Genomic DNA, 24,714 nt, shown 5'->3' with positions numbered 1-24,714 from the left:
ATATATATATATATATTACTGTAGACAATTTACTGTAGACAGCTGAGTGAGAGATGATTACTGACAGACAGCTACAGGTTAGCTCGCTCCATTTTCTGCCCTGTCTCACTGAATGAAGATCATTTCTGCATGAGAACCTGAAGCAACTAAATCTGTTTCATGCCACAGCCCAGGTACTTGTACTGACAATATGTAGATACTCAATACCTGGAATGAGAATTTCCCTCCAGCCTCTTCTCCCCTGAGTCCGATTGATGGAGCTCAAATAGAACGATTGATTGAGCTCTTATACAGTGACTCATCAGGCTCCCATACAGCGACTAATCAGGCTCCCATACAGCGACTGATCAGGGCTCTACTACAGCGACTGATCAGGGCTCTACTACAGCGATTTGGTTCTAATACAGCAATTGATCCGACTATACTACTGCGATCGATCAGTCTCTAATACATGGATACAGAGTGACTCACCTCTTCAGACTGCTGGGTGAAAGAATCTGACAATTTCACTAAAACATTGGCATTGGCAGTTGCATTTTCTGTCACATCGATGGATGCCACCCACTGAAAAATAAAACAAAAACATGATTCCATCATTGCCGTCATGAAATAGACATTTAAGCAGAACAGGGTTATGTCATATTACAAACTACTGCACACCTAAAGTCAGTGTCACTACCCTGCATACTTTGTAATGAGACCATCAGCAATCATTGAGTAAAACTTATGTGAATTCATAGTTACCCAGTTTTTGGATTTGAAGTAGTCCACACACTTGGAGCCCAGGGCTCCTCTCCCTCCATATACCAGTACTCTCTGTGCCTCAGCTGCCATCCTGCACAGTGTGTGTGTGTGGGGTAAAGTGCTGTCTTTGATCACCACTGAACTCTGCCTGTCTGCTGTCAACTAAGACAGAGCAAAGGGCTCGACACCGCCCCCTGGTGACGTCACCGCACCTCCCATCCCAGGTCTCACCGAGAGTCTTCCAGATGACGTCTCGGCTCACCATTGGATGTCGCAGCTGCTGTACGAGCCTGGCTGGGCAGTCACGTGTTCCGCAGATATACATCAGTGCTGGTGACATGTGTAGCAAAATGTATATTATATATAGAACACGGACAGAGCTACAATGATAACCGGAGAGGAGACGAGCAGGGCGGACAGAGCTACAATGATAACCAGGGGGGAGACGAGCAGGACGGACAGAGCTACAATGATAACCAGGGGGGAGACGAGCAGGACGGACAGAGCTACAATGATAACGGGGGGGGGACGAGCAGGGCGGAGTTCTGGCTGCCGGTGTCAGTCTAAGCAACCATGTGCAGGTGAAGGTGCATTGCGAGCAGAAAGTAAAGTCTGGGGATAGGATACACACAGGGAGCAGAGACTGATCAGTACTGGAGACACACAGGGAGCAGAGACTGATCAGTACTGGAGACACACAGGGAGCAGAGACTGATCAGTACTGGAGACACTCAGGGAGCAGAGACTGATCGGTACTGGAGACACACAGGGAGCAGAGACTGATCGGTACTGGAGATACACAGGGAGCAGAGACTGATCAGTACTGGAGACACACAGGGAGCAGAGACTGATCGGTACTGGAGACACACAGGGAGCAGAGACTGATCAGTACTGGAGACACACACAGGGAGCAGAGACTGATCAGTACTGGAGACACATAGGGAGCAGAGACTGATCGGTACTGGAGACACACGGAGCAGAGACTGATCGGTACTGGAGACACACACAGGGAGCAGAGACTGATCAGTACTGGAGACACACATAGAGAACAGAGACTGATCGTTACTGGAGACACACACAGGGAGCAGAGACCGATTAGTACTGAAAACACACACAGGGAGCAGAGACTGATTAGTTCTGGAGGCATGTGTAGCAGAATGTATATTATTCCATGGCTCCGAGCGCCAACAATCATCCCACGTTCAAAGGCTGTTAAATCGCGTTGTTTACCCATATCTTCAGAAAAAAATAACTTCTACTCTCGTGGTAAACAACCTGCTTCCCTATTTATAATGGTCTGGCCCTTTAGCAACTTCAGCGCAACATTATAGCTAATTATAGCTAATTTGCCTACAAACGTCAGGTGGTCATAATAACCTGGCCACTCAGTGTATAGAAAAATGTATAGAACACAGACAGAGCTACAATGATAACCGGGTGGGGGGGGGCGGACAGAGCTACAATGATAACCAGGGGGGAGACTAGCAGGACGGACAGAGCTACAATGATAACCAGGGGGAGACAAGCAATGTCAGTCTAAGCAACTGTGTGAAGGTGCATTGGAAATAAAGTCTAAAGGTGCCCATACACTGCACGATTACCGTACGATAATCGTGCAGTGTATGGAAGGCGTGCGACCGTTTCTACTGTACGGTCGGACGACTTGTATTTCGAGCATGTTGGAAAACCAGCCGAGAATCGTACGATTTTTCGGCTGGTTTTTAGCATGATCGTGAGATAACTGCTGCACGGGCCCGTGTGCGCACACTGCCCGTTCAGCATTGCAGTCATCGGAAAGCCCGCCCCTCAGGGGGGCGGGCTTGCGATGATCGCAAGTACGATCTGCCTGTCCAAGATGGGCAGATCGTACGTTTTTTAATTACTTTACAACCCTCGCAAGACAAAAGTCTTCGGGTGTTGTAAAGTGTATGGGCACCTTAAGGATAGGATACAGACAGGGAGCATAGACGGATCGGTACTGGAGACACACACACGGAGCAGAGACGGATCAGTACTGGAGACACACACGGGGAGCAGAGACTGATCGGTACTGGAGACATGAGATCCTTCACATCCTAATAATTGAGGTTTTATTTCCTTATATTCCTTATATTTCCCTTTCTCCTCCTTTATTAAAGTGCCCCTTCCTCTATGGATCTGAAGAATGGAGAACCAGCACCTATTCACCCTGCATTCATCTAATACACTCATACCAACTGCAGCTCTCTACACACAATGACCCTCCACTGGTACTGAAAAGTTATGAGGTTTTCTCTCATCACCAGTTACTTACACAGGTATCATGCAATCCAATCATTAAAACATAACAAAAACAAACCCGGCACTGACACACTGCAAGTAACTGTAAAATACATTTAAAGCTAAAGTGATATCTTCCTATATTCTGCGCTCCCTGGCTCCTCCCTCCCCACTCATTAACATGCTCATGAAATTACTAAATAAGTCCTTTCCATTTTAATTTCATACTTTATTTCAGACCCAGTGACATCATCGCTGGGTCCCTGTTACACATGTGCACCGGCAAAAAGTTTGTTTTGTTTCGTTTTTATTCAGATTTTTTGTTATTTCGTTTTTCCGGATTCGAGTCCGAAAGTTAATTCGATTTCGGATTCGGAAAAAATTAGTTAGCGGTAGTATGTACGAATGTTCGTTCCGGATGAATTTCCTTTGCAGCAAAGTGACATTAGACAAAAAGAAAAAAAAAAGGACGTTTGTTTTTATAGTTCGCAGTTGAAACAAAACAACCCAAAAACATGAGGTTCCCCTCCCGATTCATACCAGACCCTTTAGGTGGGGGGGCCCCCAAGTAAAAAAAAAAAAGTGTTTGGGGTTCCGCCTAAAAGCCATACCAGGCCCTTTAGGTCTAGTAGGAATGTTAAGGAACACCGCCCCCCAAAAATGGGGAAAAAAATGTGGGGTCTCCCTTAAAATTCCTACCAGACCTTTGTTCCGAGCACAGGTCTGGCAGGGCGAGAAAGGGGGAGGGGGCAATATCGAGTGCCCCCCTCGCTGCACCTTACCAGTCCACATGTCCTCAGCATTGGGAGGTTGTCCTCATGCCGATAGGGATAAGGGATTCTTCCCCACAACCCTGACCCGGTGGTTGTGAGGGTCTCCGGGCAGGGGGCTTAATTGCATCGGGGTACCTCTCTAGTTAAGGGGGCACTCAGATGCCGCCCCTCCTTGTGAATAAGTAAGGGGTACCAGATGTGGTGGGAACATAGACTGAAGGTGATCTCCATTCAAACATGAATATTTTGATTCAGACCTGCTTTGGACACAGGCTACCTGCAGACTAATTCTAGTTTTTTGTTCTGCCATTCATCTTTAAATTAGCATTAAACACTCAAACCTTTTTTTAAATGACGAATCCAGATCAATCAAATGTAAATTACCCAGCAAAGTATTTCTTGTATCACTTACAGTGATCATTTTTCCAAACAGTTGGCTCCATCTCTCTCAACTCGGCTTCCCTCAACTTCCTGTCCAGTACAAGATCACAAGGAACAGAGAATCCGTCCATCTACCAGCTTGAAGAGAGGAGAAAGGAGGAACAGGGAGGGCAGTGACTTGCCTTGCTGTACTGTGTGTTTATGAAGACACACTCAGCTTGCTAGCACACACAAAGGTGGCTCCACATGACCCTGCAAGGGAAAGGAGCCACCTTAAAACAGGATATCAGGCCAGCACTCAGGGGACCAGTTGATTCTCAGTGAATAACTGAGCCGTAGTGAAGTGAGCCGAACAACGTTCGGCTATTTACTTCAGCCTGGTACGGCTGATCCGATCCAACATCTGGATTGGCAGAGCCGAAGCTCCGGCAGCTCACTTACTTCTGTTCGCCCCTGTTCTCATAGGGGCCATGACCCGTTGCTAGCTCCTCCCAACTGTTTCCTATTGGCCGCCACCTGCCAGAGTCTTATCAGCCAATAAATAACTGGGCGGAACCAGCTGTGATGTCTCTCCTGGCTCTCCCAGTTGTTATTGTTTAATGACAGATCAGCTTCCCCAGGTCATTTGGGGATGCTGATCTATCATTACAACTGGGCAGAGCGAGCCGTGAGATTACGTCTGGCTCCGCCCAGCTGTCATTTGCATGGAGATCGGTCGGCTTTGGCCATCCTTTCTCGCCGCTTCGCCTGAAGCATATGCGTTCGGCTGCTGTGCGGGCTATTGTGAATAGCCTGTACAGCAGCCCTTTGGTTCGACTGAACTGAAGGGCTCAGGTGGCCGAAGCGAGCCGAAGAATCAGCTGAAGCTACAGCTGGATCCTTCAGATCATTAGTGAATAACCCCCTAAAACTTTAATACATCAAGGAGCAGCATCCATTGTAAGTGATTTCATCAGCATTTAAAATGGCTTAAAAAAGTTTTAATCCTTTTAATATCGTTTTACATTTAAAGGATATAATGAAGGGAATTTATCAAAACTGGAGCAGCTGTGCATGGCAACCAATCGGCTTCTCTTTTTCATTTTCAAATCTTAATTGAACAAACTGAAGGAAGAAGCTGATTGGTTGCCATGCACAGCTGCTCCAGTTTTTGTCTGCTCCAGTTTTGATAAATTCCCCTCAATGTCTTTTCTGGGGATCCTGGAATCAAGGCCTGAGGAAGTTGTGACCTTTCATGTTTCTATCCTCCAGATGTACTGTTTTCTCTGCTAATATTTACAAAATATCTCTGCCCCATAGAACAGATTGATAGAAGTAAGGGTATATCTAATGGTAAAGTGACTGAGCATTTCCTGCACCACATTCTTACAAATATCAGTATTTTGCCAAGCTGGGTAAACATGCAGCTCATGAAAGTCTGGTGCTCCTATAAGGCGGTTGTCACCTGAGTATTTAAAGAGAAGACAATGAAAGAGTTCTCTGAAACATAAGTAGAGCACTGGAGATAGGGTTACCGCCTCTAGGATTCAGCCTACACCTGTGTGTCTCTATGCTGAAGATTGCAAGATGCCCTTTTGTATGCAGTCTGTGTCCCAGGAAGTGCTGCATACCAACCCTGATCCTCATACTGACGCCAGGCAATTTTTGGTGTGAAGATGGAATATCCCGTGGGTGTCATTATGAGAACATGCATGGATGGTAACAAGCGGTATTGTTGCTGCATGGCAGGGCCAAGGATGACTTCTCCAAAGCTTTAGGATGCCCGGGTGCTTCAAGAAAACCATATTCTCCTTGGCTGCCGCTTGTAGCTTCGCATCGTTTGTGCTTATCATTGTTGCCATGGCTACTCAGAAATGGATGACTGGAAAGATTCTATGCCAGACGGGAGTCGATCTGGTCAATGCTTCAGATCCGGAGCTGGTGAAGTTTATTGGGGACATCTACTACGGGCTCTTCCAAGGTGGCAAAGTGAGGCGATGTGGATTGGGAAAACGCACGTTCACATTTAAAAGTGAGTACAAATAGTTCAGCAACTCAGTAAGCTAATTCAAATACAGCATGCTAGGTTTTTTTGTACAAGGCCATGGCATTTAGGCTTCACTTTACAGGGAAGGCTTTCATCGGGACAAGAGAAATAGGAAAAAGAGATCACTGGTTAGATACAGTTCTTGTACAGTCTGTGGAGGCCCGGATTAATGTTACAATGTGATACAACATTCATGTCCAAGAGAGTATCGGTCTAGGGAAGCTTTCTGCTGTAGAGTCAATTATAGAAATAAAAAGCATCAGAGCTGTGGATTGTTTACTACAGAGAACAGCATTTAAAAATAAAAGTGAATTATGAAAAGTTTTAGTGTGCTCTATAACTACTGTGACCAGGGCCGGATTTCCCACAAGGCCAACCAAGGCCCAGCCTTGGGGCAGCAGGGAGTAGAGGGGCAGCAAGGGTGTGGAATTCCTATGTCCCAAAGCCCGGCACATGCAGTTCCGGTCGCTGGGTTGGTAGCTGTTTTCTACATTTAGCCCTGCTTTGGGCAAGCAGAGCTAAATGTACAGCGGGGAAGTCGCTGCTTGCTTTGTACAAGTGATCCCGGCCATGTCGCCGAGATCACTTGTATGCAGCCTGCAGGTCTGCCATTCTCCACGGGGGCATTGGAGGAGGGGGTTTGGCGGGCAGGGGGGCGCATTGAGGAACCTGGCCTTGGGGCAGTAGAGAGAGTAAATCCGGCCCTGACTGTGACAGGTTCAGATGAAAGGAGACTAGTCTTGTGGGAAATAGGGAGGAAGACGTTGCACACTTCTCATTGAAAATAGGTTTGTTGCTTGGAGGCAGTGGCGTCACAAGGGAGGGTGGAGGGTGCAGCTTGCATCGGGTGACACCATCTGAGGGGGTGACACCAAAATGACCTACAGTCATTTTGGTGTCACCCCCTCTGAAAAATCAGGCACTCGATCATGGATCGAGAGCCCGACAGCTGCACGAGAGAGGAGGGGACCCGGCGACATACCTTATCCCGCTGGATGAATGTTCCCTCCTCTCATGTTTCCCCTACAATCTCATGTTTAGTTTATTCATTTGTAGTGAGATTGTAGTCCATCATGGAAGTGAGCATGGAGTGGTGGCTACTTTACAACACACAGGGAACAAAAGTAGCCACTCTCCAGAAGGAAGGACAGCGTCAGCAGCAATTCAGAGATGATTTGAGGATCTACAGCCGAGTGATATACAAATAAGATACATTTTTATTAATAGTTGGGGTATTCCAATGTATTTTTTAAGGTTTAACTCCTGAGTTTGGTGTCACTTTTAAGTATATTTAAACCTTACCTGTAAAGGGTTTTAGCCATTCCCTATTCTATCCATAATGAAAAATGTAAGTGCATGTTTACCCTAAATGTATTTTTAGTATGTTTGGCATCATGCTTTTGTATTCAGTTTTCTGAAATAATTTTTTTGTGAATTTTTTTTTACATTTCTTACCTGAAACTCCTGAAGTAAAAGCACTTACTGTTGCAGAATGGCAGCGCTTAGCCACTGCCTTGTGAATAGCAGCAGGGTTGTCAGCTTGATGTATTTGGTCCTTTAATTGACTGTTGGGCTGCCTATCAGGTTTTTGCATGGCTCCTGCACACCTGATTGGAAGCCTAAAAGCCAACTGAAAGAGATCGCAGGACAAGCTGACAATACTGATGTTATTTGTGAGGCAGCTGCTTAGCATTGTCAGCCTGCAATAGGAAGTGCTGTTACTAGCAAGATCTACAGGCAAGACACTTTGCAACAGATTCACAGATAATTTGTTGAAGAAAACTGTTAACAGTGAGTATATCTGTAAAAAATAAGTCAAGGCAACTGGACTTGCTGTATTATTCTTGAAGATGTTTCGCTGACCATCCGACTAGCTTTCTCAATTAGGAAATTAAGAAAACTAGTCAGATGACCAGCAAAACGTCTTCAAGAAAAATACAGCAAATCCAGTTGCCTTGATTTATTTTTTGCAGATATACCATGACCTAGATGAATGAGAACCTTCACGGACGTGTATACAATGAGGCATGATCCATACATGTATGAAAAATATATTTAGGTTTTACATACACTTAAATACTTTAATGCAGTCATTTATAAAATGGAATTCATCAGACACTAAGAAGATGTCATAGAAAGCAGTGGCGGACCTGCTCTGGTGCAAGATTTTATCTTGGGATCTTACTGGCCCCCCAGTAAGGTGGTCTCTGCACCAGAGGACTCTAATGTCCCCCCACAGTCTCACACTAATATTATACATTGTTATAGCTCTGACATATACTCTGACATACACCACAGTGCTGTACAGGGTACACTGAGCCAGTCACATTAGTTTCTGTACAGAGGAGCTTACACACTAATGCAGAATGGCACCGGCTGTACAGGAACTACAAATCCCAGCAATACATTATACAGCAATGCAGTATATGAATTGGAGTCGGGACTTAGTAACTCACTGGACTCAGGACTTAGTAACGCACTGGGCTCAGGACTCTGTAACGCACTGAAGTCAGGACTTAGTAACGCACTGGTCTCAGGACTTGGTAACACACTGGAGTCGGGGCTTAGTAACGCACTGGACTCAGGACTTAGTAACGCGCTGGACTTGGCACTTAATAACGCACTAAACTCGGGACTTAGTAACGCACTGGACTCTGGAATTAGTAACGCACTGGACTTAGCAACACACTGGACTCAGGACTTAGTAATGCACTGGACTCAGTAACGCACTGGACTCTGGACTTAGTAACGCACTGGACTCAGGAGCCATAATAATGAAAAAAAAATGCATAAAAGAAAAAACAACACACACACACTCACACTTATGCACACATATTACTAGACATGTGCAAAGACTAAAGATTTGTTTCAGACTAAATGAACGGAAACTAAAAATGTTTTCATTAGTTTCGTCAGACGAAACAAATTTTTATGCTATTTTGGATTTGGCCACAAGTGCATTCTGCGCATGCACGTCGCCATCCAGGAAGCGGGATGCATGATGCTGTGGGTATGTGGCGTCGGGTGACATAACACGCCAGTTGGGGGGCACAATTTTCTGTTCTTGCCTCGGGCGCAAAAGGAGCTAGCTACGGCTCTGCCCGGCCTCCTCTGCCACCATACCAGTGCTGCTGGGGCCCGGTCTCCTCCACCTCCTCCCCTGACAGTGGGCCCCCCCAGCCTTGGGCCCTTGGGCAGTTGCAACGCCGGTAGTTCCGCATAGGAATGGCTTTTGGCTCCATTTAGTGGCAGGAGTGCTTTTGCTCAGCATACAATTGGGCGGGTGGGAAATCATTCCCTAATTATTTTCACTCTTATAATATTTCCTGTACCGTAAAATTGTGGACAGCATAGACATAGAACACTACTTTAAAAAATAAATAAATACAAATATGTGTTCTCATATGGAAACATTTACACCAATTTACTATTTAGGTCTATGGTTCTCTATGAAAGTAATTATAGTTTATTTGCAATGTGTTCTCAATCATTGCGGACTCACATGCAACTCATTTCATTAACAATCAACATGCAAACTGATTCATTTTTGTTAGGGATTTCATGTGCATTAAAGAGTGCTGGGTATCATTTTGTTGTTGTTGCATTGATTGCTTTGTGTTTTTAATTTTTGTCTAATGTTTGTAGAATTATTACACTGGTTGTAGACTTTTCAGAATGTCAGCAGTCTACTACTGGTCTAAGTTAATAATAATGTAAATATATGTTCTTTCCATGTATGTATGTAAACTTTAAATGGGAAATGATCCTTTCAGCTATACATAATATAACTGGTCCTTTCCTTCCCTGAGTGCTGCTGTACAGGAAGTACTTACACTATATAATTCCAGCCTGATGGGTTAGTTATATCACCTTCTATCACTTGAAAACTCCAGTATCAAGATGTCGAACCTAATTCCTGGCCCGGTTTCTTCCCATTTTGGGATCTCTTTCCTCTTACTGCAAGAATGATAATACTTAAAGTAATACTAAATTCAGGAGTTAAACCTTAAAAATAATTTCTATGAGGTGAGTGAAAAGCACTCACCTCATAGTTCTCCTTTAACTATTAATAAAAAAAATTCTTATTTGTGTACCACTCGGCTGTAAATCCTCAAATCATCTCTGGATTGGTGCTGACACTGTCCTTACTTCTGGAGGGTGGCTACTTTTGTTCCCCGTGTGATGTAAAGTAGCCACCGCTCCAAGCTCACTTCCATGATGGACTACAATCCCAAAACTAAACGTGAGATTTTAGGGGAAACAAAGAGAGGAGGGAACGTTCATCCGGGGGGATAAGGTATGCCGCCGGGTACCCTCCTCTCTCGTGCAGCTGTCGGCTCACGGTCCATGACCGAGTGCCCGACTTTTCAGAGGGGGTGACACCAAGGGTGGCTACTTTTGTTCCCCATGGTCTCGGTGTGTATTGTAAAGTAGCCACCACCCCAGACTCACTCCTGTGATGGACTACAGTCTCAATACAAAATTAGTAAACTAATCATGAGATTGTAGTCCATCATGGGAGTGAGCTTGGAGCGGTGGCAACTTTACAACACACACCGGGACCATGGGGAACAAAAGTAGCCACCATCATGAAGCCCAGTATGGGGTTTATTATTGGGGTTTCAATGCAGGTGGTTATTGTTGTGTCTACTGATAGCAACATGGAGGGTTATTATTGCTGCCAGCAACACCAACATAAGGAGTTATTATTGCATCCATTGACACTAATACTGTGGGTTATTATTGCATCCACTAACAGCAATGCTGAAACCGATGCTGGGGATGTGATTGTGGCCACTGACACGAATACTATGGCTTATTATACTCCCACTTTCTCTTCTCCAGTGTACTTTGCAGTATGGTGCAAAAATGCAGCAGAACCGAAATTTTTGGGCACTAAAGTGCGTTACAGCCAATTAATTTTGAATGGGCTACCTAACTTGACGCAATGCATCATTTAAATGTGTTGCTATTGTACAGACTTTAAGAGGTGTTCAGGGCCCTGTATCATATTAAAGTTGACCAATAGACAGTAGGTGGTTGAAAAAGGATACAAGAGAACAGCAGCACAAAGATGAAAAAATACATATCTCAGTAACAGCACATTGATTCAGTGTCCTGCATATTAGACTCCCAACAAGTGTTTACATCTCTCAGTAGCAAAGATATTTAGGTAGGATGTACACAGTTGCATCATTACTGCAACATGCCACAATGCATTTTATTCACATTGGTGCATTCGGATTGCACTCCAACAGACCTTTTTTGGTGCATTAGGCAAACTATATAAATTAAATGACTACCTTAATGCCACAGACTTTACCAAACAGTACAAAGCACATTACTGCACTACAAAGATGTAAATGAGCCTGTAAGGTCCTAGATTTACTTTCCACCAGGGGCACATTTATACTCAACTACCACAGCTATTACACACTGAAATGACTGTGTCACTGTTATCTCTTGGATTTTTTGTAGTGAAGCATAAATATCTGGGAAGTGCGGCTCTTAGAATGTGATGGGGAAAGGAGTCTAAAAATGCTAGTAATGATAAAAAAGAAAAAAACTTTCCATAGCCAACTTTCGAGTAAAAATTAGAAGCTAGCGAGTAATTGAACCCAGCCTACCAAAATGATCCATATTGCAAGAGTTGTGGCTTGATATTTCTTTGCAAGGGGATTACATATATTTTATATAAGGTTTACATAGTAAAGTGAATACACTGTGGTCACCGGTAGTGGAATAGATAACACAATGTATTTTTCTGTTACTATTTACAGTATTTCCGGATATGGTGAAACAGCTGAACACTGCTCTTCATGTCTTCATTATCCTCTTCCTGTGCACCGCCATTTCTTTTGCTCTGATCAGTTTCGGGTTCTGTATTTACAATGCGCTGAAAGTCCCTTATCGGTCAATTAAAGGTCCAGCTGGTATATGTCTCTGGAACTTCATTGCAGGTAATTTGATTAAATCACATTTACTAAGTGACATCTGGCTGATGATTAAACATTTTCTTTGTTACGCGTGTACCCCAGATGACAAAGTGCATGAAGCACTTAGTCCCATCTTTCTAGGTGGTGTTGTTCTTGAGATAGCGTGGTTAACAACGCACCCTCCTCTCCCCACAGCTGTTTGACCACGCATCTAGCGATGAGATAAATATGTCATTAGCTTAGCAGTGCTCGTCTCAGACACCACATTAGAAGAAGAGACATTACCAGCAATCAGTTTAGGATTCTTCTTTCTTGATTCTGAACTGAGTGCTGGTGACGTTTCTTATTCTACTCTGGTATTGCACAGTGCCATGGGTTGCTGTCAAAACAAGCACCATCCAGTTGTACCAGTCACTACAGTGCATGGAGTGCAGCATAGAACTGCAATAATGCATGTCTCAGGCTCCAGGTGCTATCACCAGGTATGCAGGGGGAGGAAACAGGTCAGCTGCAGTGCCAGTAAAACAAACAGTGAGTTGCTGTAAGTTGTCAGTTGCTGTGATGACAGCTTCCATGATAAGTTGTAAGTGATGCAGGTGTGTCTGAGAAGTGCGCTGAGTAAACATGGAGGTGGTTCATTGGGCTTATATGTGGGAAGGGGAAGAGGAGCAGGAAGGTATTTAATAAAGATGTGATTTTCCTCTGAAATACATTGATGGTTCAGTGCGGAGACAAAGCAGAGTATCTAATCTTGCATTTAGGGTCCACTACTATTTTTTTTTACTAATGATAAAAGTTCTTCTTTACTACACAATAATAACAAATGTACCATGATGTACTGTGTGGTAGGACTTCACTTGTGAGCTCCTTCCCTGTCTCTATCCAAAGCCTAAAGATGAATACTGTGTTCCCCTTGAAGGGGAAAGCTGAGCTGTGAAATGGTTGGATCAATGCTGAAGAGATTAATTTATGAAGAGAGATTTTTTTTATGTGGATAGATTGGTGAGGAGTTAGAACTACTGTCAGGTTTTTATTCTTGTCCCTGTTAGGGAGATTCACTCTATAATTGTCCTGATCACCAATGTCATCGGTAATAAAAGTGAAAGGAGATCCAAAATGTATAGTTATCACCAGAACAGAAATAGAGGGGGAATCTTCTAATGGGGACCATTGCTCCCATGATAATTGTCTAAGAGGGGCTATCCTTGGACAGATATTCTTTTACATCCTCACATTAGTTTTAACCCTGCTCTACTCGATCCAAAATGAAAAAAATAAAAATATTTTTAGTTTAGATATTCATTAATAGGGTTATTCACTAAAGGGTGAAGAGTTTGGAGAAGGCAGAAGAAGTGAACAATCTAGGACAACATAGCTGAACTGGAAAGTGAGCTGAATTGGAGAATGTTTCCAAATCAGCTGTGTTGTCCTACATCAGGGGTCTAAAACCTCCGGCCCTCCAGCTGTGGTGAAACTACACATCCCATGATGCATCTCTCTTCGCGAGTCATGTCTGTGGCTGTGAGAATCTTACAATGCCTCATAGGATTTGTAGTTCCACCACAGCTGGAGGGCCTTAGGTTTGAGACCCCTGTCCTAGATTGTTAATTTCTCCTGCCTTCTCCAAACTCTTTCCCCTTTAGTGAATAACCCTGTAAGTGTGTGTTAAGGTAAGTGTGTTTTTGGGTAAATTTACAGAGGCAATGTATACCCAGGAGGAACAGAGGTTTAAGCTCTGCATTCGGAAAAGGTTCTGTACTGTAAGAACTGTGAATATGTGGAATAGACTTTTACAGGTGCTGGTTCTAGCCAACTCAAAAGCCTGCTTTAAAAAGGGCTGAATGTGTTTCTAAATGCACAAAATATAAAGCCTACTGAAATTAATAAACATAACACTGTAGAATCTTGATCGAGGAAGTATTTGATTTCATGTGGGGGTCCAGAATACATTTTCTCTGTTAGAGCAATTTGGACCCTGCATTATAGGGACATTATGCTTTCCTCTCAATAAACTGTGGGTTTAGGATTCTGAGGTTGCAACAGGTTTTTATTCATGTTTTTGTATTCTATGGACATGTGTTTTAACTTATCCTACAGTCATGTGAAACATTAAAGCCTGTCTAAACCTATAAGCAAAATTGAAATATATTTTTGCTTACCAATTCTTAGATATGGTGGTTGCATTTGTTTTTAGGCTTTTTTCCTTTATTTTCAGCTAGTGTTGGAACCATAAAGTCTGTTATTTTTAAACTTCCTCAGGCCAAGCTGTCCATCAAAAAAAGCAGATATAGGGTTGAGCCAAACCATTTAACAATGACGGGTTGCTTCCAATTGTCAGCTTTTATTCATTTATGTAAAACTTTTATACCAAAATATCTGTAAAAAATAAGTCAAGGCAACTGGAAAAACGTATAAAAAACATATTTTTTACAGATATACCATGACCTGGATGAAGGAGAACCTTCACAAACATGTTTATTCCAAAAGGTTAAAAAAAAACTTTTGCTATACCTGCTTAAAACTTGTTAGCTGGAGTTTGGTTTTAATTCTAGTAGTCAATGCCAAATCTGCTAGTACATCTAACACTACCCTTCACACAGGGTGACAATGCTGCTGTCCAAGGGTGGCTTTGTTGCCCCTCCAAAAAGTGGCGCCACTGTAAGACAGGAAATGTGTTACTGGCCGGATCACCAGGTGAAAGTACAGGAATAAAAGTATTAACCCCTTCATGACTGAGGCCCTTTTTTCATTTTTTGCACCCATGTTATATTCCACATTTTAGGCCTGAAAATGACGTAAAACCCCCCAACATTATATATTTTCTGAATGCCAAGACCCTATAGAATAAAATGGTGGTAGTTGAAAATTTTTATGTTGCGCAATATTAGCGCAACTCCTTATTAAACCCCAAAATTTAGTGACAAATTTAATTAAATGCCCCAAAACACAACAAATTACCCATTTTTTTAATGAAATATAAAAGATGAGGTTACAACGAGTAAAACGATACCCAACATGCCCAGTTTACAGATTGCGTGCGACCGTGAAACGGCGAAAAACTGCAGTACCCCAAAAAGTAAATAAAAGACGCTTTAAAAGCCCCCACAGGTCATCAATTTAGAGATACAACAAAATACTGGCCCTAGAATTATTGTTCTCACTCCGGCGTGCGCGGCGATACCCAACATGTGTAGCGCGTTCGTCGTTTTCATGCGTAGGCGCACCCGACGCGTGTTTACGTGGCGACGCGCGTGCTCGCGGGGGCGGGGTACTTTTAAAATTTTTTTTTTATTATTATTAGATTTATTTTATTTCATTTTAATTTTAAAAACTGTTTTTTTTTTTTTTTTTACTTTACTTTGACTGCTATCACATGGGGGGGCTTGCAAGCCCCCCCATGTAATAGCAGATGGTGGTGACAGGTCCTCTTTAAGGTGATGCTGGGGGTCCAAAAGACCCTCAGTGTCACCTTTACACTGGAAATAAGCTATTGAAGTGCAGATCGCACTTCAATAGCTTATAGCTGGGCTGCAGGAGCCCAGAACTGACAGCCCAGGGACCGGAAGTGATGCAATCTGCATCGCTCCCGGTCCCATAGAACGGGGAGGGGATCGATGAACGGAAGTTCGTCGACCTCCTCCCCAGCTCCCCGCGGACACAAAGATCGCCGGTCCCGGGCCCGTAGGAGGGGCAACGGAGCCCGGGAAGCACGGCGGGGGTGTCCGGCGGGGGGGCGGCCCCTTCTTCGGGACGCAGAAGCGATCTGGCGACAGGTAAGTCGCCAGGATCGCTTCTGTTGTAAAGCCGACAGTCGGCTCTACAAGTTTAAACAGACTCCCGGCGGCAAAAGTCGCCGGGAGTCTGTTTAAACAGCCCCGATGCTGGCGACGTACACTGTACGTCGTCAGTTACGAAGGGGTTAAAAAGAGAATTAAATACAGTCATCACATTTAAGGATTGGTAAACTGCAATATATTACATTTTTGTTTTTGGATTAAGATACATTTTAAGCACACCCCATGGCAAGTGTTGACTTTTTCCACATGTTTCAACAAACAGTGCCTACAGATAAAGGCAATGTGCTTGAATAAAAAGGAAAATCTGTATTTTTGATCATTTATGTAATAAAAAATATCAATAAGGGCTATAGTATACTGCAAAAAACTTAACACCCTTGGCCCCGGAAGCTAGTATTTTCCTGTAGGAGAAATTATTTTGTAGGTGTTTTGCAAAACTTCCCGCCAGTCTTTGGCATTGATTGTTTGTGGGTTTACTTGCAGGAAATGCCCATTTCAAATTTCCCTATAACATTTCAATAAGATTCAGATCTCTCGACTTTGACTTTAAATTCATTCCTTGGTGAATTTGCTGGTGTGCTTCATTACTAAAGGATCCATTTCTAGTTAAACTTAAACTTTCAGACAGGTGGTCTTACATTTTCATCAAGCACACTTTGGGGGTTACTCACTAATGAATTACCGAGCTGAAGTGAAGTGAGCCAGACGCCATTCAGCTATTCACTTCAGTCCTGTCTAGCTGATTTCAGCCGTACATCAGCTGAAATCAGCTGTACATCGGCTGGCTTTGGCTCCCTTGGCTCATTGCTCAGCATGCTCAAGTGAACCAAAGTACAGAACGCGTTCGCCTCAGCCGATCCAACATCTGGATCGGCTGAGCCGAATGCCCGGCAGTTCACTAACTGCCGTTTACCCCCATTCTCATAGGGCCGAATGGCAGTAAGTGAATAGCCAAATGCCGCCGAGCAGCATTTGGCTCCGTTATTCTGCTCACTACCTCGGAGGTAGCGAGCAGAGAAAAAAACGTGGGTTCCCCTTCCCAAACCATACCAGAAACTTTAGGTCTGGTAGGAAAGATAGGAGGAACCCCAAGTTAAAAAGTAAAAAAAAAAGTGCGAGGGGTTCCCGCCAAAAGTCACACTGGGCAATTTAGGTCTGGTAGGAATTTTGAGGAGGAATCCCCACACCCCAAAAATGGGGGGAAAAAGTGGGGTCCCCCTAAAATTCCCAAACAGACCCTTAATTCGAGCACAGACCTGGCAGGGCAGGAAAGGGGGGGACTAGCGAGTGCCCCCCCGCCCTGTACCATACTAGGCCACATGCCCTCGGCCTTGGGAGGGTGCTTTTCCAGGGTTCCCCCTGGAAAAGCACCTTGTCCCCGTGCCGGTGAGGAGAAGGGCCTCTTCCCCACAAGCCCTGACCTGTTGGTTGTGGGGGTCTGCGGGCAGGGTGCTTATTTGCATCGGAGTACCCCTTTTAGGGGCACCCAGATGCTGCCCTCCCTTGTGAATGAGTAGGGGTACTTGTACCCCTACTCATTCACTTAAGGGTTCAAGTAAAAAGTAAATAAACAGCTCACACTTTAAGAAAAAATCCTTTATTTAAAAAAAAAAAAATTTTGTTGACAAGTCCTTTAATAATAAATACAAATCCCAGAAATTGATCCACCGAGGTAATCCAGGGATCAATCACGATGTCCAGTGTTGTCCACGATGACGCCAACTCTTCAAAATGTAAAAAAAAAACCTGCCCGCACACGACGAACTGCGGCTGCATAATGAACAATTTTCTGGGTGGAGCAAAACGTATGTACCTGTGTGTTATAAATGTTATATCACACACTATGGAACAAATAGTCAACTCACAGAGATTGCTTGGTTTTCTTGGCACAAATTTTATATAAGCCCCTATGTGCTCCTTCCCTAGGAACAGGACTGATTTTTCAACCATTATTTTTTTCTATAAACATTTATTTTTTCCTTTTCAGGATAATTCCCTCACCGAGCTTGTTTGCCTTAGAGTACACCTGTGAACTCCAATTGCTGACTTCTCCTTTTAAAAATACTAGTTCCCATAAACTGGAGATACACCTATAAATATTCTGCAGATTTTCTATGTTCAGATGGAAAAAGTGCAACAGATTCCTCCATCTACGTTACACTGTGTGGATGGAGGAATCTCCCGCAGGGCCAAGCTTCAGTATCTTGCTAGTCGCCCCCGCTGGCTCTCAAAATACCTGAACAATGCCTGCATCCAATCAGATTGTTCAGGTATTTTGAGAGCCAGTGGGGCTGACTAGCAAGATACTGAAGCTTGGTCCAGCGGGAGATTCCTCCATCCACACAGTTTAGCGTAGATGGAGGAATCTGCACCTTTTCCATCTGACCATAGAAAATCTATAGGTGTATGGCCAGCTTTAGACTTCAGTACACTACGTCACTGGCCAAGAACAAGCAAATATTTACGATTTTTTTTCCCTTGACTTATGTATTGCATGCTAGACATGTGCACTGCCAAAAAATTTGTTTAGTTTCGCTTCGTTTTAAATTCGGATTTGTGTTATTTCGTTTTTCGGGATTTGGGTGTGAAAGTCAATTTGGATTCGGACGAAATTCGGTAGCGGTAGTTCGGTCGAACGTTCGTTTTTTATTCGTTTAGTTCGCTTGCAGCAAAGTGACATTTGAAAAATGTTTTTCTCCTTCTCTGTCACTTTGCTCCAACGAACGAAACGAATAAGAAACGAAAACGAAACGAACGTTCGACCGAACTACCGCTACCGAATTTCGGAAACGGAAATTCGGATTCGTTTGCATTCGTTATATCTGTAATTCGGAATTCGGATACATCCGAATTTCCGAAAATTTGTCCGAATTTCGATTCGGAACGAAACGAATCGCACATGTCTATTGCATGCTAATTCTGGCTCAGTAATTTAGATGCATCCCGACAGCTACAGTTTTCAGATGGAAACCAGTAATGGCAGCCCATGTATTTTTTTTTTCTATGAGAGCTAAGCAATATTGTGGTGTCATAATAAGTGGAATTAGAAAACCAAGCATGATTTCTAAAACTTGGTATGTCCATACATCATTTGTGTCAGTGTTTATTGATGCACATTATATCTTTGCAGGTCTATTCATAGTGTTTGCGGTGACCAGCTTCATAGCCGCAGTCCAGCTCCACCGCCTGACAGATCGGGTAGCTAATTTCAGTGAAAACGTCTTCACGATCGTTATTCTAGAGGAGAAGTATGAAGACTCCTTTTGGGTCTGTGTTGCTAGTGGAGCAATGCATGCTGTCAATATGCTGCTCATGGCGGCCACCGCAATACGCTTACCCAAGCTGAAGACTAAAACGGAAGAGGCAAACGTAACTGCAGAGGACATTATGTATTAATGATATTCATGAAGATACAGACAGATTTCTTTCTGGCACGATGGCGTTTCTTTACTTCAAGACTTGGAATTTAATTTTCTTTACTCACCTCAAAGAGGTGTATAAAATATGGTAACTTACAGTGAGATATTACCCCACGGAAATGGTGGCATTCCATATAAGAACAATTGGGGACTTCAAATACACCTACAAATAAAACTTTAATTTCATTATAAATTAACAGTAATTTTGGTTTATATGTATAATAAAATAAAAGTGTGTTTTATTCTTTGTTTTGTAAAAAATACAGCCTACAATTCATGATAATAAAGCTGCACCAAGATATGTTATACAAAATGAAACCTGGTTTCTGAGATTTTGTTATTAATGGATAGTATCGATTTTGTAAATGTAACAAAAAAAAAGGGTTTAAAGGAAACCTGTTATAAGAGATTCGTCGGGGGCCATTGTTGGCTGCCTGAAAATGCCTGCCTAGCTGTCATGCTTATCCCATGGCTTTAGTACTTTCTGATTCACTACCCAGAAATGAAAATGCAGATCGGAAATGCTGACATAACCCTGACAAAGTAATACATACTGTACTTGGTTCGGATCAGTTACTTAAAGTATTGAATTCAGATACAGCCAGACAATAACCATCCTGAGCAAGCACTTTCAGATCATCTGTTTCTCTAGAGGTCTGCATTATACCTGTAATAGCTCATGCTATGGTGCTCCACTTCACTGGAGAACAAAACACAGAAAAGAACACAGCCTCTACTATCTGACCATTTCATTATTTATCCACAAAGAAGTTACTATTTTCTGGGATCAATTCTGCTGGCTGAATAAATCCCACAATGGCCAACTGATCTGGCAGTAGTTAGTACCATTCAATTCAAACACATTTAAACTCAAACAATTCATCCCCACACAGCCACCTCCTCATGTATCACTTGCTCCTCCCTTTTAGATTGTTAGCCCTCACGGGCAGGGCCCTCCTTACCATCTTGTCTTGAATTGTATTGTGATTCTAATGTCTTCCTTATATTGTAAATGTAAAGCGCTGCACAAACTGTTGGCGCTATATAAATCCTGAATAATAATAATAATTCCATTGGACTTGATCTGACATCTTGATTGTGTTCATAGCTTCTACAAGTCACTTCTTCGGTTATGATGAGTGTCAGGAAGATACCCCAGCATTTATATCCAAGCAGGTAGCACAGACACCTTAATCCAATCATCATGGTGTCAATGCTACCTGTATAGATATAAATGCTGGCGTTTCTTCCCAACACTAATTAGGACACTCATTAGGACTGAAGAAGTGGCTTGGATAACCTACAAAACATCTTCAAAATTACAGAACACATCCAGTCGAATGTGACTTACTACTACCATGCAAAAAGAATAGATACCACCTCTGACGGATAGTTTGGCGGAAAAAAGAGGTTATACTTCAACCAGTCTCAATAATTAGCCTACTGGCTTACTTTATTAGTATATATTTAGTATTAGTAATAAAGTAAGCCAATAGGCTAATTATTGAGACTGGTTGAAGTATAACCTCTTTTTTCCGCCAAACTATCCTTCAGAGGTGGTATCTATTCTTTTTGTATGCAAATAGGTCATCAATCATACCTATTGCTGTGTATTTTCATACACCATAGTGGTAGTGTTTTTTCTATTTACTACTACCATGACCTGGATAAATGAGAACCTTCACAGACAATGGTCAAGAGACTTTACTGCAAGGATCTCCTCAATGATCTGAAGACAATCCTTAAACATTTGATCCCTACCTGGTGCTGGTAATGTTGTCAGGACAGGAAGTAATTGCCTAATGGCTGTAGGTAATTTACAAAGCACATAGGAAAGAGCTAGATATATAAGTGTACTTGAAACTAATGTTAGAGAAATGTCATTGGAGTGCAATAACCGGCACCAACAGACGTAGTGTCTTTTATGCAAATACTTCTAATTGGATGTTTGACCCTTTAGCCCTCCATCTCTTGCAACTCACTAATTGGCAGTGATGTTGCCTGCTGCAGTAATGGGTCATTGGGGAAGGGGTTGGAGGATCAAACCACTGCCTACATAGTTGAAGTCTGTATATTTATAAAAGCGAGCCCAGGGATTTGGGGTTCCAGGGCACTCTGAAAAAAGCTCAATTGATTAACGTCACATTGGCTAAAGCTTCATGAAGTTTGTTACACTCCCTTTATTGCTATGCCATTACCTTGTTTTGAATGTGCAGCCATTGCAGAACTGACTGGCTTAGAAGTAGAGTTTCAGACAGTAAGAACGGGTAGAAAGCTGAACTCTCTGTACAGAGTCATCTTTCAACTAAAAGTATCAAGTTGCTTTGATTACTTAATTCATCAGGCTATGGTTATTCTGGCAAGCAGAAGTGAGATAAAACCATGTGTATAGACAGTGGCATAAATAACACAAGACTTTAAGTCACTGTCAGAATATTAAAGCAGATGTAAACAATAACTGAATGACATTTAGTTTGTTACAAGTAATATGTATTCTAAACAATTGCCATTAACAAAATACAATACTTTCACCTCGTTTTATCCTTTGGTGCTCTCTTTGCAGCCACTGTCTGTCTACTTCAGAGTTGGCTGCATGGCATTTCTCGGTACAGGTTTCTGATGGTGACAACAGTTGACCATGTCTTAAACTTAAGGTAAAAGCACAAGTGTCCTCCTAAATACCAATCCATTCTATGTTATCCCAGACAATAAAGCAAACTCCAACACTTTCCATACCCAAACCCTTTTACTTAGCATAAAGGCAGTAACAAACTTGTGTAAAAAACTTGTGTAAAAAAAAAAGTGTAACCTTCCCACCAACAAAGGGGCTGACGCCACTAGATGCTGCTCAGCACCATCTAGTGGCAGTAGAGCCGCGTGGACGACAGATTTATAAATCTGGACTACAATCTCATGTTTAGTTTACTAATTTGTATTGAGATTGTAGCCTATCATGGGAGTGAGCTTTCAAGCGGTCTAAAGGCAATCAAGGTGGGAGATAGATGGACAGGTTGAGGTAAAGAGTTCCAGAGGATGGGAGAGACTCTAGAGAAGTCCTGGAGGCGAGTATGGGAGCAGTTGACAAGGGAGCTGGAAAGCAGGAGGGCTTGGGAGGAGCAGAGGGGATGGTTAGGGTGATATTTTGAGACAAGGTTTGAGGTATATCCGGGGGCAGAGTTGTGGATGGCTTTATAAGCGATTGTTAATAAATAGCCAACGCTCCATGCTCGCTCCCATGCTGGACTACAATCTCAATACAAATTAGTAAACTAAACATGAGAATGTAGTCCATCACGGGAGCTTGGAACGGTGTCTACTTTACAACACACACACAGGGACCATGAGGAACAAATGTAGTCACCTTGCACATGGAAGGACAGTGTCAGCACCAATTCAGAGATGATTTGAGGATCTACAGCTGAGTGATACACAAACACGATACATTCTTGTTAATAGTTAAGGTACTTGAATGTATTTTTAAGATGTGAAGGAGAATTATGGGTGAAATACACTCATTCCCATAATTAGAGCCGACGTGTGACACTGAAGCTGTCACATGTCGGATCTATAGATCGAGAACTGAGAGATCACAAACCTCTGATCACTCAGTTCCCGATCTTCTCCCTGCAGAGTGATGACTGTCAGTCACCGCTCACTACAGGGATTGCCCCCTCCCCTCTCCAATCCTCCACCGCTGACTTAGCACACAGCTGGCACTCGTTCTAGAGAGGCAGAGCCAGATGCCAATTAGGTGGAGGTATGGATCCCGACAATATTGTTACGATCGTTCCTGGCCGCAGTGCGGCTCTGTGCTGTCAGCCTATAATGGCCAATAGCCTGCTAGATGCTGAGTTTTGGGTCACAGCAGGACATAGTAAATATCTTCCTGTGAGCCTAAAGAGAACTATGGCCAAAAAAGGTTAAGCCATAGTTGTCTTTTAACTCCTGAGATTAGAGTTACTTTAAGCATAATAAAATAGATGGATAGAAAGAGTCATATTTGTATGACAAGAATGCTAAATTTCAAGACTAACTTCATTAAGCTGCGCTCTTTACTGCACAATATTCATGAGGATCAAATACTCTTAACAAAGAACACGGCAGACAAGTCAGAGTGTTTTAAGGGCTTAAACAACTGCATTTGCTGGAATATTCCAATAGGCAACACATATAAAAGAATAAAACCAATGTGATTCTAGTGTAAAAAGGAAAATGAATGAGAAAAGACTGGCTTTAAAAAAACCACCAATTGGAAGGAACATTCTCTGCATTTCAGGACTCCAAGAAATGCAACATGAGATATAAAATGGCAATCAGGGCAGCTGAAATAAAATGTGAAAAACATATTTTTACAGTAAGTAAAACTAATCCCCGCCAAAAATCTTCAGATATATCAATAGTAAAAAGGTAAGGACAGAAAATGTAGGCCGCATAAAAGATGAACATGGAGAGTTGGAGTGATAAGGAGAAGGCAGATGTATTAAATGTATTGTTCTCCTCAGTTTTATACAAACAAAAAAGACGGGTTTGATAGTCAGTACAGTGATGCTAATAACAATGTACTTAATGTACTTCCGTGGCTGACAGAAATCTAGGTTCCAAACACATTAGACAAACTTATTAAAAATAAATCGCCAGGACCAGACAGCTTTGTGTGCAGGTCCACCCCAGGTTATACCCTCATGTGATACTGAGCCTCCATGATTGAAAGAAGGGAAATCCAATGAATGAAAGGGGTGGGTCAGGGACAGTAAGGCAGAAAGTGAAAGTGCTACATGGTGCTGGATGTCCTCCAGCCAGGAAATGTGGTGGGCTCTAGCTAACTTGTACAGCAGCTTCTAACGCATACTGCGTATGAAGCTCACAGTGTGCTGTGATATCAGAGTACATGAATTTGTCACATGGAGGCCGGCACTGAGGCCAGAGTGTCCATACTGCAGATACTCTGCCCTCAGTCCACGTTCAGCCCCTAAGCCACACAGCATCCTTGGCTGCTAGGAAGCTGTCAGCTGCACAGTGTGATTGCTTGCTAAATTGCTGTCAGCTGCACAGTGTGATTGGTTGCTAAGGTGCTGTCGGCTGCACAGTGTGATTGGTTGCTAAATTGCTGTCAGCTGCACAGTGTGATTGGTTGCTAAGGTGCTGTCGGCTGCACAGTGTGATTGGTTGCTAAATTGCTGTCAGCTGCACAGTGTGATTGGTTGCTAAGGTGCTGTCGGCTGCACAGTGTGATTGGTTGCTAAGATGCTGTTGGCTGCACAGTGTCATTGGTTGCTAAGGTGCTGTCGGCTGCACATTGCAATGACCCTCCTCACATAACAACCAGTATTACAATGATAATTTGCACACCCAGCACGATGTGTAAATTATATTTTTTTC

The 24,714-nt window shown here is 43.0% G+C and overlaps 2 protein-coding genes across 2 annotated transcripts in view; one reads left to right on the top strand and one right to left on the bottom strand.

Annotated features, from left to right (window-relative positions):
- Positions 1–920, bottom strand: part of QDPR (quinoid dihydropteridine reductase) — a 23,088-nt gene extending 22,168 nt beyond the window's left edge. Inside the window, exons 1-2 of the mRNA XM_018564566.1 lie at positions 745–920; positions 472–564 (exon numbers count right to left, since the gene is read on the bottom strand). Of these exons, the coding sequence (XP_018420068.1) occupies positions 472–564; positions 745–834 (183 nt within the window). The 5' untranslated portion in view covers positions 835–920. The remainder of the gene's footprint in view (positions 1–471; positions 565–744) is intronic.
- A 4,995-nt stretch (positions 921–5,915) lies between these two features.
- On the top strand, positions 5,916–19,312 carry CLRN2 (clarin 2). The gene is made up of 3 exons (XM_018564575.1): positions 5,916–6,168; positions 11,964–12,143; positions 19,047–19,312. The coding sequence occupies exons 1-3, from the start codon at positions 5,916–5,918 to the stop codon at positions 19,310–19,312; spliced, it is 699 nt and encodes a 232-aa protein (XP_018420077.1).
- The last annotated feature ends 5,402 nt before the right edge of the window (positions 19,313–24,714 follow it).

This window comes from Nanorana parkeri, unplaced genomic scaffold, assembly GCF_000935625.1.
Source record: "Nanorana parkeri isolate BGI_ZX_2015 unplaced genomic scaffold, ASM93562v1 scaffold760, whole genome shotgun sequence".
NCBI classification, from domain to species: Eukaryota; Metazoa; Chordata; class Amphibia; order Anura; family Dicroglossidae; genus Nanorana; species Nanorana parkeri.
This window is presented reverse-complemented; position numbering and strand designations above follow the sequence as displayed.

What these genes read in the sequence shown, in the direction of transcription:
- CLRN2 (XM_018564575.1), top strand. Translation starts at nt 5,916, where the DNA reads ATGCCCGGGTGCTTCAAGAAAACCATATTCTCCTTGGCTGCCGCTTGT. An exon ending in ACGCACGTTCACATTTAAAA is followed by an intron (nt 6,169 to 11,963) that starts GTGAGTACAAAT and finishes TACTATTTACAG; the next exon opens with TATTTCCGGATATGGTGAAA. An exon ending in TCTCTGGAACTTCATTGCAG is followed by an intron (nt 12,144 to 19,046) that starts GTAATTTGATTA and finishes ATATCTTTGCAG; the next exon opens with GTCTATTCATAGTGTTTGCG.